Raw genomic sequence first — 14135 nt, 5'->3', positions numbered from 1 at the left:
TGCTGTAATATGAACTGTCGGAAGCTGCTGTTCGTGACTATTCCAATTCAGTGCGAACAGCAGCAGCGTGGGGGGCAGCGGGGTAATGTAGTGCAGCGGAAACAGAGCAGGCCCGTCCAAAGAGCTATCTTTTCTACAGGCCAATGCGAGCTGTTCTCAGTGAGCATCGCTAATCACCGCTGTCACGGCGTCCTGATTAGGTTAGCTGCACGTGCATGAATAGGCGCGGATTGCGCCTTGTTTGTTTGTAATACATAAATAAACAGAGCAAAACAACACCTTCCTCTCTAAGCACCTCTAATAACGCGCTTCCGTTCCAACAGCCGAGAGAGCCGCTCCGTGTTTTACAAGCCTCTCCCCGCCGCAGTGGGAGGAAGTCGAACTACAAAGCAGACAGAGCCACTGTGCTAGCAAAAAACACCAAAAAATATAGAGAAGGAGGCTTTAAGCCACGCATGTGCCGTACTAGAGGTGACGAACACCTTAATTGAAACAAGCGGACTTGACCGACTGGCACTCAGTCAGAGGCTGCGGAAAGAGACTCGTTCAGAGGCTTGGAGCGTTTAAGCAGCCGAGAGGCTCTGCGAACGCCGAGAACCTGGTAGGCAGGAGGCGCGCGGGGCTGGCGCGGAGCAAGAAGACCTGATCTGAACGTTCAGTTTCACACCTCTGAGGCGCGCGCCAGCGTACTGTTAACCCCAACACTATAAATATTGTTTTTGGTTTTCTTTTTTAACACTGCACGGACTAAAGAATTTGACAGTTTGCCTCGCCGCGCAGTCGGGCAGCCAACGTTTACAGAGAGGAAGAAAAGTTAGCGTTTACCAAGCAGACTACTGGCCAGCGCTCCCTCCCCCTCCTCCATCATCAGCGTCACCCTCACCCCCACACTCAGTAACTCTGTGCTGGGTCTTTAGGCAGGGAGGGTCCCCCTAACGTTCGGGTAACCGAAGAAGCAGCTATGGATTATTTTTTTGCATCTCTATCCTCGTTCTGACTTCACCGGACTGTCGAAGACTGTTTAGCGGAAACGCTGCAAGACTTCCCCAATACGAGTCTCCAGTGTCCTCGCCTCGGCCGTTAGCTTAACGTTGCTGAGAAAATCGCTGCTGTTTGTCTGCCTGCAAGTGACTGTCTTTGCAACGGGATCGATTTTATATGTCTCCTGAAGCGGAATAGCCTAAAACAAGAGTGTCTGACTGGCCGCTCTGTATCCTGGTGGTTAGTTAGCCTCGTGGCTAGCAGGTTTCATTTTGCTAGCTAGCGTGGTAGCTAACTAGCGAACGAACCCAAATATCTATAGTGGCAGCGGCTAGAAACCAGTTAGCTATGTACCGCTGGATTTGGTTTGTGATCGGTTGATTCAGTTCCTTTACACCTGGACAGAATTTGGCGACAAACCTCTGTCAGCAGTTTAACCGCATCTTTTCCGGTGACTTTTTTTGTGCGTGATTGACGAGACGATAAGGAAGGTTTTGAGCCTTAACGCTGCACAGGAAAGCAGCAGCAGGGGCACAAACAGCAGCGCTGTGTGGATACTCTGGAATGCAAATCATGAATCCTGGCTTATCTCTAACCTCGGCTTGCACGCTTTTATTTACGCCAGGTCGCGCCTGACAGATTAGCGTTTTGCTGCAGGAGCACAAGACTACAAACGGGCACCTTGATGATCCACATCTAACCCGTTCAGCAGTGTCTCACCAGCCTACCCCTCTGCACTGATCGTTAAGCCTGTCTTCCCACGGCGTGGCTGATTTTGTGTTGCAGAGAAGGAGCAGGCAGTCCGCTAAGATTAGAACATTTTTCGACAGTAGTGTTTACATTTTAAGGAACACCCCCCTGCCCCCTCCTTCCCTCATTCCCTTCTTCCTGAAGCACATGCCGCACTGGAGACAGACCAGTCGTTTGGACACAGGAGGACCAGGCAAGTCCCCGGAGACCTGTAGAGCCTGACAGAGCCCGTGTGTGGTGCATCGCACCTACCTGTGTGAGACACATCACAGGTCCTTACTCTCTCCCCTTGCGCTACATGGAATCGCAAGGACGGTGGATCTAGCGGGCCTGCTTACTGCAGATATTTCGACTAACCCCTACCCTATGTCTCCCCTCGTAAGTTTCCTCTTTTACGTGACAACGATGGTAGTTTGAACAGACTTGGAGCCGCAGACAACGCCGCCGTTTCCCAGCAGACGGTCCGCGCCGCCGTCCATTCATCCGGCCCCCACAGCGCGCCTTGGCCCTTGATGTGGGTCACATCTGGCCGAGGACGTTGTTTTTAAGCCCCTAAATCAGAAGCCACCCTCCCCAGCCCGGTTATTTCATCGATTTGGTCGTCCCAGGGTCGAAAGATGGCGGACCTCGAAGCGGTGCTCGCCGATGTCAGTTACTTGATGGCGATGGAGAAGAGCAAATCTACTCCAGCGGCCCGGGCGAGCAAGAAAATCATCCTGCCTGAGCCTAGGTAAGCACATCCATGGGGGCTTTGATGCTGGGCTTTTGTGTGTGTGTGCGTGTGTTTTTGTGAAATGGATGACATTTTCTGTGCATGCTACGCGACCATATATGGCGATGGAGGCGTGCTTCCTCTCAAACCTGTGCCTTACCTTTGATGGGGACTGAAATGACTGTAAAGCTTTTTCTTACTTTAGGTTTCTAAGAACATGCAGCAAACCCTGGCCTCGTAAAATCTGCATTTCAACCATCATTGTCGTACAGCTTAAAGTTAACAAGAAGTGAATCCAATGATCCACAGTGTTGGAGCTACCTGCACATTTTGTTTGCCATCGTTTCTGGTGTCCATTGCTTGTCAGACATGTTTTCTTTGCTCCCGGGCTTTCTTGACTGAAGGTCTGATCCGAAATCTGTGTCTTGTAGCCAGTGTAATTCATTCTTTGAAGCTGCTGAGTGTTGTCGGTGCTGCTGTAAATCCTTCTGATGCATCTTTATTATCACTCTATACAGCTGTTGATCTCATCTTTGCTGTTTGCAAGCGTTCAGCTCACCGAGGAGGCTGTTGCTCAAGACTAAAGCTAGAGTCTTATTGAAATAGTACACCCCCACCACCTCTTACCATTTGTATATAATTGTACATCCTTTTGTCCCTGCAGCAGAGGCTTGAAAGTGTTGCTTCAGTCCAGGTTGTAGCGTGCAAGTTCATTGAAGGGGATGTGGTTGAAATTTGGTTATTGAGATGGTTGCTTTTCATATGAGCTTTGTGAAAATTTCACAGCGCCATTTGAGTTCAGTCAAATGCTAACTGTGTGAACAGCAGTTATGTGTGGATTAGATGTTAGGTGGACAGTTTGTACCACTGTCACTGATCTGCCTTGTACTCCACATTTCTTAATCACAAATGGGTTTTTCCTTACGGTTTTACGACTGGATTCTGGGGTGTTTTGTATTTATTTTCATGTTGTTTTTGCATATGAAAGCTGCAAATGCCAGATTGACTCAGAGCTGGTCCTGACTTCTGTAGTCCCATTCAGAATTCTTCTTTCCAGCTGACACAGTCACATCTGACACCCCAGTGCTTCCACTACGACTCTTCCTTCTTTAGACCACTTTGACCATCTATTGACGTGAGAATTAGCAGACCTATTCAGTGAGCTTTAAATACAAGCTATAACTAATATAAAATAAATACATCTTCTCATCGTAGTACACAGTATAACTCTGAGGTCTATTTTTTAATGCAACGTTTAATCTAGAATGTTAATATGAAGCATATATATATATGTGTGTGTGTGTGTGTGTGTATATATATATATATATATATATATATATATATATATATAAATGGATAGATATTATAGCGACACCATGTGTTTATGTGCACAATAACGAGTTAGGCCTGGCCATGTCTGACAGCAAGAGCTGTGTCAGTGTCCTGTGACGATGTAATACCAAGAGAAGAAGCTCCTACAGCAACCTCAACCAAAGCACAGGACTTTACGAAATGAGCAAGAAATCTGGTCTGATTAAAGGTGGAAACAAAAACATGTTTAACCACTGCATGTTGGCGTAATCAGTGTTGGGGTCATTATTTAAAAAAGAAACGTATTAAAAATAACGCTTTTCTCAAAAATAATGCACTATATTACTTAAGTACTCTCAGGAGAAAGTAATTAATTACACTACTCATTACATTACTTTTGTGTTACTCTTTAAAATGTCCTGAAACACATTGTCAGTTGTTAACATTTTATCTAATTGTCTTTGTTTGATACTTTCAGATTCTTCATTCTGTATTTTTTTGGGTGAGCTGAACAGATTTCTGTCACATATTAATTTTGGTGATGCTGAGTTACATATGGGTGGCGTACATTGAATGCGACACATTAAAGAAACGCAAATGGAGAACATAACATTGCATCCACAAGACTATGAAATGATCATATGTAGATCTGTATTTGCACATACTTATGTTAATAATTTCAAATATATTTACTGTTGTAAATTTTATATATTTAGCTGCTCAGCTGTCAGTAATAATCCTCTTTAATCCTCTTCCAATAATCTGTGTAATTGGTCAGACGCTGCCAGCGCCAAGCCTGTCATGTGAACACGCTTGTGCCTTAGTGAGTTGATAACCAGCTTCATGTAAGAGTTATCCTGATTGCCATTGTTGGGGTAAGTGGATCCAGATAACAGAAAGATACCCTGGGTATGTTTAAGTCATTTCATAGTGCAGGTGCCTGTGACCAGCTGATGTGCTGAGGGGAAAAGAAGGACTTTCAGTGGTAAGAAATGAATAATCAGTTGTAGAACCAAATATCAGTCCTGTCATTTATAGGAAAATCTGCACCTCATAGTGCGGTGAGTAATATTCTACTCTTTTCTTTATTCAGTGATGGAGGTGTGTAAGGTTTGAGTTAGCAGTAGAAGTTCAAAAAAAGCATAATTTTGAATTTGTGTGTCCAATAATGTTGCTCTGCTGGTACTGTATCTTTGTTAATCTGGACCACTCCCGCTGACTTGTCTTGGCAGCCCAGCAGAAAGACACTTGAATACGTGCTGCTAATTTTTTTCCAGCTGAAATGATTACATGAAAGCATATTCTCTGATAACCAACTGAATGCGTGTGCCTTGATAGTTGTTCACGTGGAGTGAATTAGGTCAAAAATCAGTCTTTGCTCCCTGTAACTCATTGATGTATTTACATGCCATAACAGCAGGAGGGCCCCGCCCTCTTGGCAGGCTTTAGACACCTTCAGTGCACAAACAAAGGCTCTGACGCTCTGCAGAGAGTTCCCACCTCTGACAGGTCTGGCAGCAGTGGCCGGTGATTTCCTCTAACAGTCAGCTTGTCAGTGCTTCTGACATGGGCTCAAATTAAAGCACATTCATTATTCGTAACAAACCTAAACAAGTGGATCAGGAGCTTCATGTTGTTTCTGAAGCATCACTGTTGTAATAGGTTGTAAGAAAGTTGATGTTTCCTTTCCTCAGGCTGCTGTTGTTTTCAGTTCATTCCAGTGTGGTATTAAAAGTAACTCGCAGAACCTGAAGCTCGTCTTAACCGTTAATCCATTACATTGAGCATTCAGTCACAGAATAACACAATAATTATGACTTGGAGATTCATGGCCCTTAAGCACCCAGCCCTGCACTGACTCTGTGTACGTGATGGTGTGGCTAAAAAGGGCGGATGAACAAATTTTATCTGGGTGTTATTTATGCTCATTCTATCTTCTCTAAATGTACACGATTGAATAGAGGGTGATTCAGAGACGGTGTTTGTGGAGACCAGTAACTGTGAATCGCTCTTTGTTTTATTGGCAGTGAAGGAGAATTAAAAACAATGTAAACCCAAAGATCAGAACCGGCATAATTTTGTTGCAAATTTTGTCCAATTTTATTTTTTCCCCAGAACAAAATAGTTCAGTTGGGAATTAATTTGTCTCCGGTTCAATTTCAATGCAGTTTATTTTAGAAAACACCAAATCAAAATAACAGTTCTCTCATGGCGCTTAAAGTTCAAGCTGACAGTAAGTATATTCTGGTCCAGAGAGCTCAATCTGAAGCACCTTCAGAAAACACAAACAAATATACACAACAGAGCCAAAGACAGAAAACGGCAGTCTTGGAGTAGCACACACTCGTGCGTCAATTACTAAACTTTCGGGGCTTCTTTGTGGCTGTCACAGATTTTAAAACATAGGCTTTTGCTTAATTTTAATGTGTATTCCAGCCTTTGCTTTGAACATTGTTTAATAATTGAGACAATACCTTGCAGAGGACTAAATCTGTTTAGGGCTTTTAGATAATGTCACACTTATATTTTATAGCAGCAGATTGGCTCATTGTTTGTGGAGTGCTGTGTGGCAACTGTCAGTGATGATACAAGAACACTAACATGTACCACTACAACAGTAAGTGCGTCTCCCATACAAAGACTTTACCTAGCCAGGCCACAGGTATATTTGGAGATCCATACATCAGAAGACCCAGTCCTCAGTAGGTGGATCAGAGAGAAACACATCACTGTGGAAATCTATAGCAGGAGTCACTTCATGGCAGACATGGCAGCTTTCCTCCTCCAAAAGAGCCGCTCAACAGTCGGACTCAGAAAAGGTCTTGGCCAGCTGTGTATTTGCGGTGATTCATTCAAACATTGGTTTGTTTGTGGTTAAAGTGTTTTTCGTGATTAACCCTTGTGGTACTGTCCAAACAACTGGTGCGTTTGTCTGTTTGGTTTGGTTCTCCTGGTGTGGTAATGTGAAAGCTGCTGCAGTTTGTTGGGAGTGTGAACACAAAGCAAACACAGGACTTAGTGATCATGTGTGCAGCATGTAGTGTAGGTCTGGTCAGTTAACTGGATTTTTGAGTTTGTCTTGAAACAGTTACTTTTTGTGTTGATTTTTCACTCTGAAGCTTTTCCATGTTTCTGTATGGTGTGTAATTATTGGCGTGCACAAAAGTATAACCTTCTGTGTTTCAAACATATTTACAGCGCAGTACCGCAGTTGTAATCTCAGACATGACTGGTAATTGTGGAGTACAGTCTTTGTTATGAATGACACCCCCCATTCATTCATTCATTCATTCATTCACTCATTCATTCATTCATATGGAATTTCTAAATAAATGCCCAAATAACTGCCACACATGGCTCTAAGATTGCTACCACATGGCAGTGCTTGTTTTAAGATAAATATTTGCTGCTGTGTTGCAGCTTCCCTTGGACCTCTGTGTTTTCTGTTCGGCTGGCTCAGTGGCCATTTAGCATCAGTCCTTGGTTTGGTGGCTTCTCAACCGAGTCCTGTGTCTCACAGGTGAACGAAGTGTGACGTCTCCTCTCCCCTCACTTAGCCTGGAATAGCTCACGGTTCTCGCTCTGCTTTTGTTTCTGGATTTAATTTCTATGTATTTGGAACTCACCAAAGAATTAATTTTCCATAGCTGTGTTTTTCTGTAGCACATAAGGTTTTGAGTGGTCAGATTTTTACTGAGATTTTACTTGATTTACCTCGTAGAGATGTGACGCTTTTTCCGATTCTTCATTCTGTATTTAGGCATGAGTCGAACAAAATGCTGTCACATATAAATTTCGGTGATGTTGAGTTACATATGGGTGGCGTATGTTGACACATTAAAGAAATGCAAATGGAGAACATAACATTGCGCCCATTGGGACTGTGAAATGATCATATATAGACCTGTATTGGGATGTACCTATATTATTAATTTCAAATGTATTTACTGTTGTAAATTGGTCTGCAGTTGTCCTGATCACCTTGTGGCAGAAAATAACATTTAACCATAATTAAGCCTATATCTTCAATCTCACCTGGGAGTGAAAAGGAACCTTTAAACTGACAGCCCCCAGCATCCACCCCACTGATGACAGATGACAGCAACATCTGACATGCGCTGATGTGTTCCAAATTCATATTTGTGTGCGTGAGACCAAGCGCCGAGCTGAGTATATTATTAAAACAGTGTGGTGCGGTGTATACACATAATAAAATCAAATCGTCAGCAACCATTTTTGCTGGGATTAGAATCACTTGAACACTGGGTTCCATCAGCATGCTGATTTTCCAGCAGCTGGAGAGCCGTGGTGCTGTTTCTAAATTGCAGACCCTTACTTGATTGGATGACCATTAGCTGCTTTTTTCAAATCTGTAAATCTGTAATAGGAGGAGCTGTAGAGATTCTTAGAAAAATTAAATGGCAAACCCAGGTGCTGGTATGTTATTGATCAGAACTGAGCTGCTCTGCGGTTGTACAGGAGGACTCTGTTAGAGTGGATGACCTTTGTGCTCGTCTTCACAAACAGAGCAAAGCTTTAGCACTCAGTGTAGACTTACCAGTGAAACTGTATGCCGGGCTAATTGAGTTCACTCATTAGACATTTAGTCTTCAGGGAAACATGGAGGCTGCAAGTTAATCCAAGGATTGGCAGCTCTGCTCCATGTAAAGACCACACCAGGTTGAATCCTGTAACAAGCAGAGGCGTTTCTGTATGAGGAAACAAACCACACAATCGATCATTAGTGTAATGTTTTTGTGAGAGTGGTTTATCAAATGATTCTGTGCTAGATATGAGCTTTATTATTTATTACATTACACATTACCATAAAGGAGCCGCAGAGATAAAAGGTTCAGCTAATGGACCTGTGAAAGCAGTGTAACACAGCTGATGAGTAAACCAGTCAGTGAAGCCAGGCTGAAAATGTGCCTCCAACATGTCAGTGAGGACATTAAGAGAATAAGCTGTCCAATACAACTGCATGAATTATAACTGTAAACACAAACAAGTTTGCGATGAAGAGCTCTGGTTTGTATTTAAGTGGACCTGCAGAGGCACTGCTTATTTCCTGAAGTGCTCATGAAGTCAGCTCGAATACACTCATTTACATCTCCCATTTGACAAAGTTAATGGGAGTTGGAAATAATAAAGGATCAGACTATTATGCAGCCTGACACAGAATGCTATCTTGACAAAATTCAGTGATATAAACTTGTACTTGACTACACAGGGCTGTATCTGTGTCTCACCCACATGCTTCATGTGCATCCTCGATTACTGCATTTCCTCAAAAAGTGGTGAGACCATTGGATGTGCCTGTAGGTCATAGTGTTTCCAGCCCTTCCTCCTATCTACCACATACCTGGTAGAGTTTGTGACTGCAGGCTTGGGTTGTGCCACTGAACAACAAGCTAGAGCAGGGGTCGGCAACCCTAGGCACACGTGCCACCGTTGGCACGCGAAGGGTTAACTGATGGCACGCACGACCATAGCTGGACTGGCCATCGGGCATACCGGGCATTTGCTCGGTGGCCCGATGATTTTTTTTTTTTTTATTGATTTTTTTTGGTGGTGGATTGGCCAGACGCTGGTCGGTGTGTAAAAATAACTCAGTTGTTTGGCGTTGGCCATGGCGTAGCTTCCACAGATTCAGTAAAATTAACAAGTGGTGGAGACCAGCAGGTGGATGAGGGAAGGGGAGGCAGGAGGAGAGACCCGAGGCAGCCGCCGGTCGGAGCGTCAGGTGAACTAAACTTCAGGTAAGAAGTTATGACCTGCAGTCTATCTGGGTCAGATATAAACCAAGTTTAGGTGCAGTTTATTTTCGTTGTGCTGACTTTTTACAGTCAGTTACAACAACTCATACTGCGTACTAGCTAGCATGACGGAATTTATATACTGCTGGGCGGGTGCTATGATTTTATTGATAGTGAACTTTATTTTATTCATAAGGTTAGTTAGTAGAGTTGCCAACCGTTCCGTACAAACGGAATCGTCCCAATGATCAGCTGATCAGCTTTTCGTTCTTGTTTGTTTATCGCTCACTTTGCGCCAGAAAGAGGAAATCGCCGGATGTCGCACTAAACAACAGCAGCACGTTTAAGCTTGGTCAGCTGTTGTTAGAATGTATTTAATATTAATTTCTAGTATCAGCTGATGTTTGCTGGAGCCACAGCTGTGAAAGCTGCTGGTCATGATATCGGTTTATATATCTGGTGAGAGGGAAACATGCAGATGAAACCAGGAGATGTCCTTACTGAATCATCAGAGCTGAACAGGTGATGGAGAAACAGGTTTACCTTTTAGGTGACATGAATGGGTTGAAGGGAAGTTATGAACTGTTTCTGAAAGACAAATAACACCAGGATCCTTTTCTACGTAGCTGACAGCTGGTAACTGTGCAGGGGCGGATCTAGCAAAGTTTTGCCAGGGGGGCCAGGTAGGGCATTAACAGGGAAAGGGGGGCACAAAGAAATACTTTCTTATTCTCATTTAAAATGTCTGGCTGTTATTAAATAATTATCTGAAGCTTACAACCAAAGTTTTTATCTGACGTAAAATGAATAGAAATCATAGATTTACCAACAAGACAGTGTACATCACTGTCACAACAGCGTTTGTTTTCATTCAAAGACTTTATGGCTTTAATATCTGGGGGGCCGGTCTTTAGTCAAAATACATCCATAGACTCGAGACACAATGCATTTTTGGGGCTTTCAGGTGTATGGACCAATGTTTTATTTCCTGATCAAACCAGAAATCTTTAATGAGCAGCTAGATTTCTCTCGCATTAACTGGCTGAGTTAATGCCAGTTAATGCGACATCGAAGCAGCTGGAATCCACAGCTGTGCATGTTCATGGAGCTTGCATTTTCACCTGCTGGACATCACTACCTGACAAGTTTAACTGTCTTCAGAACATTGCAGAGGCCTTATTGACAGTATTTGGCTCTACATATCTGTGTGAGCAGATTTTCTCTCACATGAGTGTCCTCAGGTAGCCGTCTGAATGCTGGACACTCGGAGACCTGTGTCTCTGAGTGGGAGACCAGAGATCACATTAACATGTGTGTCTCTGTATTAACAAACATACCATATTGGCCCAGTTTATTTTTCTTATCACTGTTGTGAGGAGACCATAAATAGCATTTGTATTTTCTGTTGTACAGTTCATTTACTGTTATGGAGTTCTTGTTATGAATAAAAAGTCTCTTTTTTTTGTTTCAAAATAGCTGATAACTATTCGCTGATAGCTGCCAACATTTGCAAATATAATTCTATAAAGTGGTTCTATATAATGTGTAACTGTTCATATAGAGCGTTATTAAATTTATTGCTAATGCAATCATATGGCACACTGACTTCTGAGGAAATTTTAAATGGCACTCGCCATCAGAAAGGTTGCCTACCCCTGAGCTAGAGGATAGTGATCAAATGTAGATTGCTAATTTAATATGCCTTTTAAAACTAGTTTGTTCCTTCATTTGTACATTTATACATTTATCATTTGTTTAGTTCCTAGTTTTTAATTTCCTGTCCACACCATTACATACAGCCAGTAGTTGTTTGTGTGTGCGCGTGCACTATAGACAGCATAAGAGCTGGACAGAGTGTTTGTGGCATCACACACTTTCTGAAGTTTCTTTCAGCTGCAGCCATTAATGTTCTTTGGAACCAGAAGTGAGCTCATTAGGATCATGTTCGCAGCTGCATGCAGAAACTGAGTAGGAGAATTATAGACACACATCTTGTAATTAATGCAAGTGCAAGACTAATAAAATGGAGAAATGTGACCTGGCAATACTGTAGCACAACTTGTTGGATGGTCTGTACCAAACAGCAAGCATGACTTATCTCAGATGAGCCCTTCAAAACACTCAAACAGGCACCAACAGCACACACCGTGAAGGGGTCCGCTTCAGTGACTCAGAAGCCCCATTTCCATTAGTACCATCTTGGATTGAATCGCCATGGTTCGCCACGGTTTTTAGGCTTTTCCATTAGGTCATAGTACCTGGCACTAGGTATTAAAATAGTACCTGCTCGGCCGGGGTTCCAGCGATCCGAACGGGTACTAAAATGTGACATCGTCAGACAGCATTGGGTGGTCAGTGGTGTTACTCAAGGAGTTGTGAGAGCAATAGTCTCCTCAGTTTTACTGCAGTGCTGGGGATGTTCCTTTCTGTGGGAGCCAAAATGTTTTATACACAGAAGCCCAGGTATTGTCTGTTGGAGTGTGATTGTGTGTATGTTGAATGTCTTCAGAGGAATGTGGAATGGTTGAATGGAATGGAATGAATCATGACAAATGTGAAGGGCAAGTAAAAGAGACAGGCTTTTCTGTTTTTAAAAAAGCAGAACTTGATTAAAAGTGTGCGTGTGCGTGTGTGGAAATGGGCAACCAGTAATGCATGCGCTGCTGTAACAGTCGTGCATGTGTGAAGCTTCCTGCAGCATAGTTGCAGAGGCCGGAAGGTTGCACTTAAATGTGGCACTTTGGAGATAGCGTGGTGCTGCCACATTCTCAGCAGGCCACGCTGAGTCCTCTGGCAGTGAGGCGAGACTTTGACGGCAACACTGGCGGCAGCTGAGAAGAGATGTGTGGGGGATGGCGGCAGGATGACCTGCTGTTATGTTATAGAGATCAAGTTAATGCTGACTGAGTCTTAGCCAGAGCTGGCCTCACCAATAACGACCCTCAGCCAATCACATCTTCCAATTCCTGTCTCCAGCTAAAGTACAAAAAACAACTGCCTTCTCTCTATGAGACACAGAGTTCAGGGTGGTGTCTGTGCATGTGTGCAGACGTGAAATATTAAATTTGAAGGGAAAAACTTGTTTAGCATTTTTATATTTTTGTATTTTTATAATTTGCAGTGGTGCATGCTGGTCATTGTTGTCTAGTCAAATGATAGACCAGCACGCCATTCAGAATCCCGTTCCTCTGATCCTATTTATGTTGTTTTTCCCACAGTTATTCTGTAAAATGTGATGTTGAACTTGTCTGTGCTGATGGGAACATGCAGCAGGGAGCGGAGCAAAGACGGGCTCAGTTTTACAGTGGACAGCAGTGTTAGTACATGGCACTGTTTTCCTTTTCAGCATAAAAAGATGTCAATATGCCGAAGCATCCTTGCTAACACAGTGTGAGTCTAAATGAAAAGCTCGTATTTGATAACACTGCATGAGCATCACTGTTTCCCAGCTGAGCATTGTGGTTGTTACTGAGAAGAAATATTTGGTTAGCCTAACATTAGTGTCATGCAGGCAGGTCGGGCTTAGACGAGTCACATTCATACTGTTTGTGGACTCACCCCAAACCCCAAAACATCTGCACTAATGCTGACATCTGGAGGATTCCTGCTGAGTCAATAAGGAATCAGACCTATAAGTGGGATCTTTAACAGTTTTCATATGAATAAATTCCATCCTGTGTGTCATTGTTGGTCTCTGGTGAGACTGCCTCTATGGTCAGTTGTCCGTGTTGTTCTCTGCAGCCCTGTTGAGCATGCTTTGCCACATGGACCAGTTCTCCACCTGCTGCCGGTTCAAAAATAGGGAGCATGTCTTTGTCACGCTTGAGTCATGATGACTTACGGCCCCTCTGCCAGGCTCCTGCAGCCAGTGATTTTTTTTCACTGATAGATGCATCATTTCAACTGTGCTAACCAGTTGTTGCAGATCAGTTTTTTAAATTTGCAGTTTGTACTCTGTATTTGAGATGTCATTAAAATCTGTTGTTGAGCCAAACAGTAAATTGTGCAAGAACCACACAAGCTCTTAATCCTGAAAGTGCCATTGTTAATATTTTTGCTTTTCAGACAGCACTGAGATATTGCTATTTAATACAGCGTTTAATGGAGTATTTATATCCAGTTATAAAGTAAAACCACTTTTTCCAGAGTGAATTAATCGAGAATGATTGCAGATCTGAAAATTGCTCAGGTTTTCTTACAAGTGGCTGTCTTTGCCCCCTCTGAATCCACTTGAGGCTGAGCAGCAGCCAGAAAAACAAGTTTTGGCAAAGTGAGTTTTCCTGTTAAAGACAGTAATTACATGTCTGGAGGCTCAAATGAGCTGAAACAAGTGTTCCTTCCACCTACTCAGGTCCTGTTTGTATTGTCATAAACTAAGCTTTCTTGAGAAATATTGACAGAGCAAATAGAATGTTAGTTGTTGCTCTCCCACAGCGTGAGAACTACAGACATGGGCTGAAAATGTCTGAAGCAGGTTTGAGTTGGGTCAGAACCTTGGCACTGTGCAGTATGTTATCAGCACAGTTCAATTACATGCCCACACAGCCGGCTACAGAAATGCTAGTGACAAGCTGTTAATATGTTAAATATTTACACATGTGCATACTTCCTGGAGCCTGGAATGG

At 43.2% G+C, this 14135-nt stretch overlaps 1 protein-coding gene across 1 annotated transcript in view; it reads left to right on the top strand.

The window, feature by feature from the left end:
* The first annotated feature begins 2348 nt into the window (after window positions 1–2348).
* Window positions 2349–14135, top strand: part of grk3 (G protein-coupled receptor kinase 3) — a 76548-nt gene continuing 64761 nt past the window's right edge. Inside the window, exon 1 of the mRNA XM_031751297.2 lies at window positions 2349–2461. Within this exon, the coding sequence (XP_031607157.1) occupies window positions 2349–2461 (113 nt within the window). The remainder of the gene's footprint in view (window positions 2462–14135) is intronic.

This window comes from Oreochromis aureus, linkage group 7, assembly GCF_013358895.1.
Source record: "Oreochromis aureus strain Israel breed Guangdong linkage group 7, ZZ_aureus, whole genome shotgun sequence".
NCBI lineage: Eukaryota > Metazoa > Chordata > Actinopteri > Cichliformes > Cichlidae > Oreochromis > Oreochromis aureus.
Note: the sequence above shows the minus strand (reverse complement) of the source record. Positions and strands in the feature narration are given on the sequence as shown.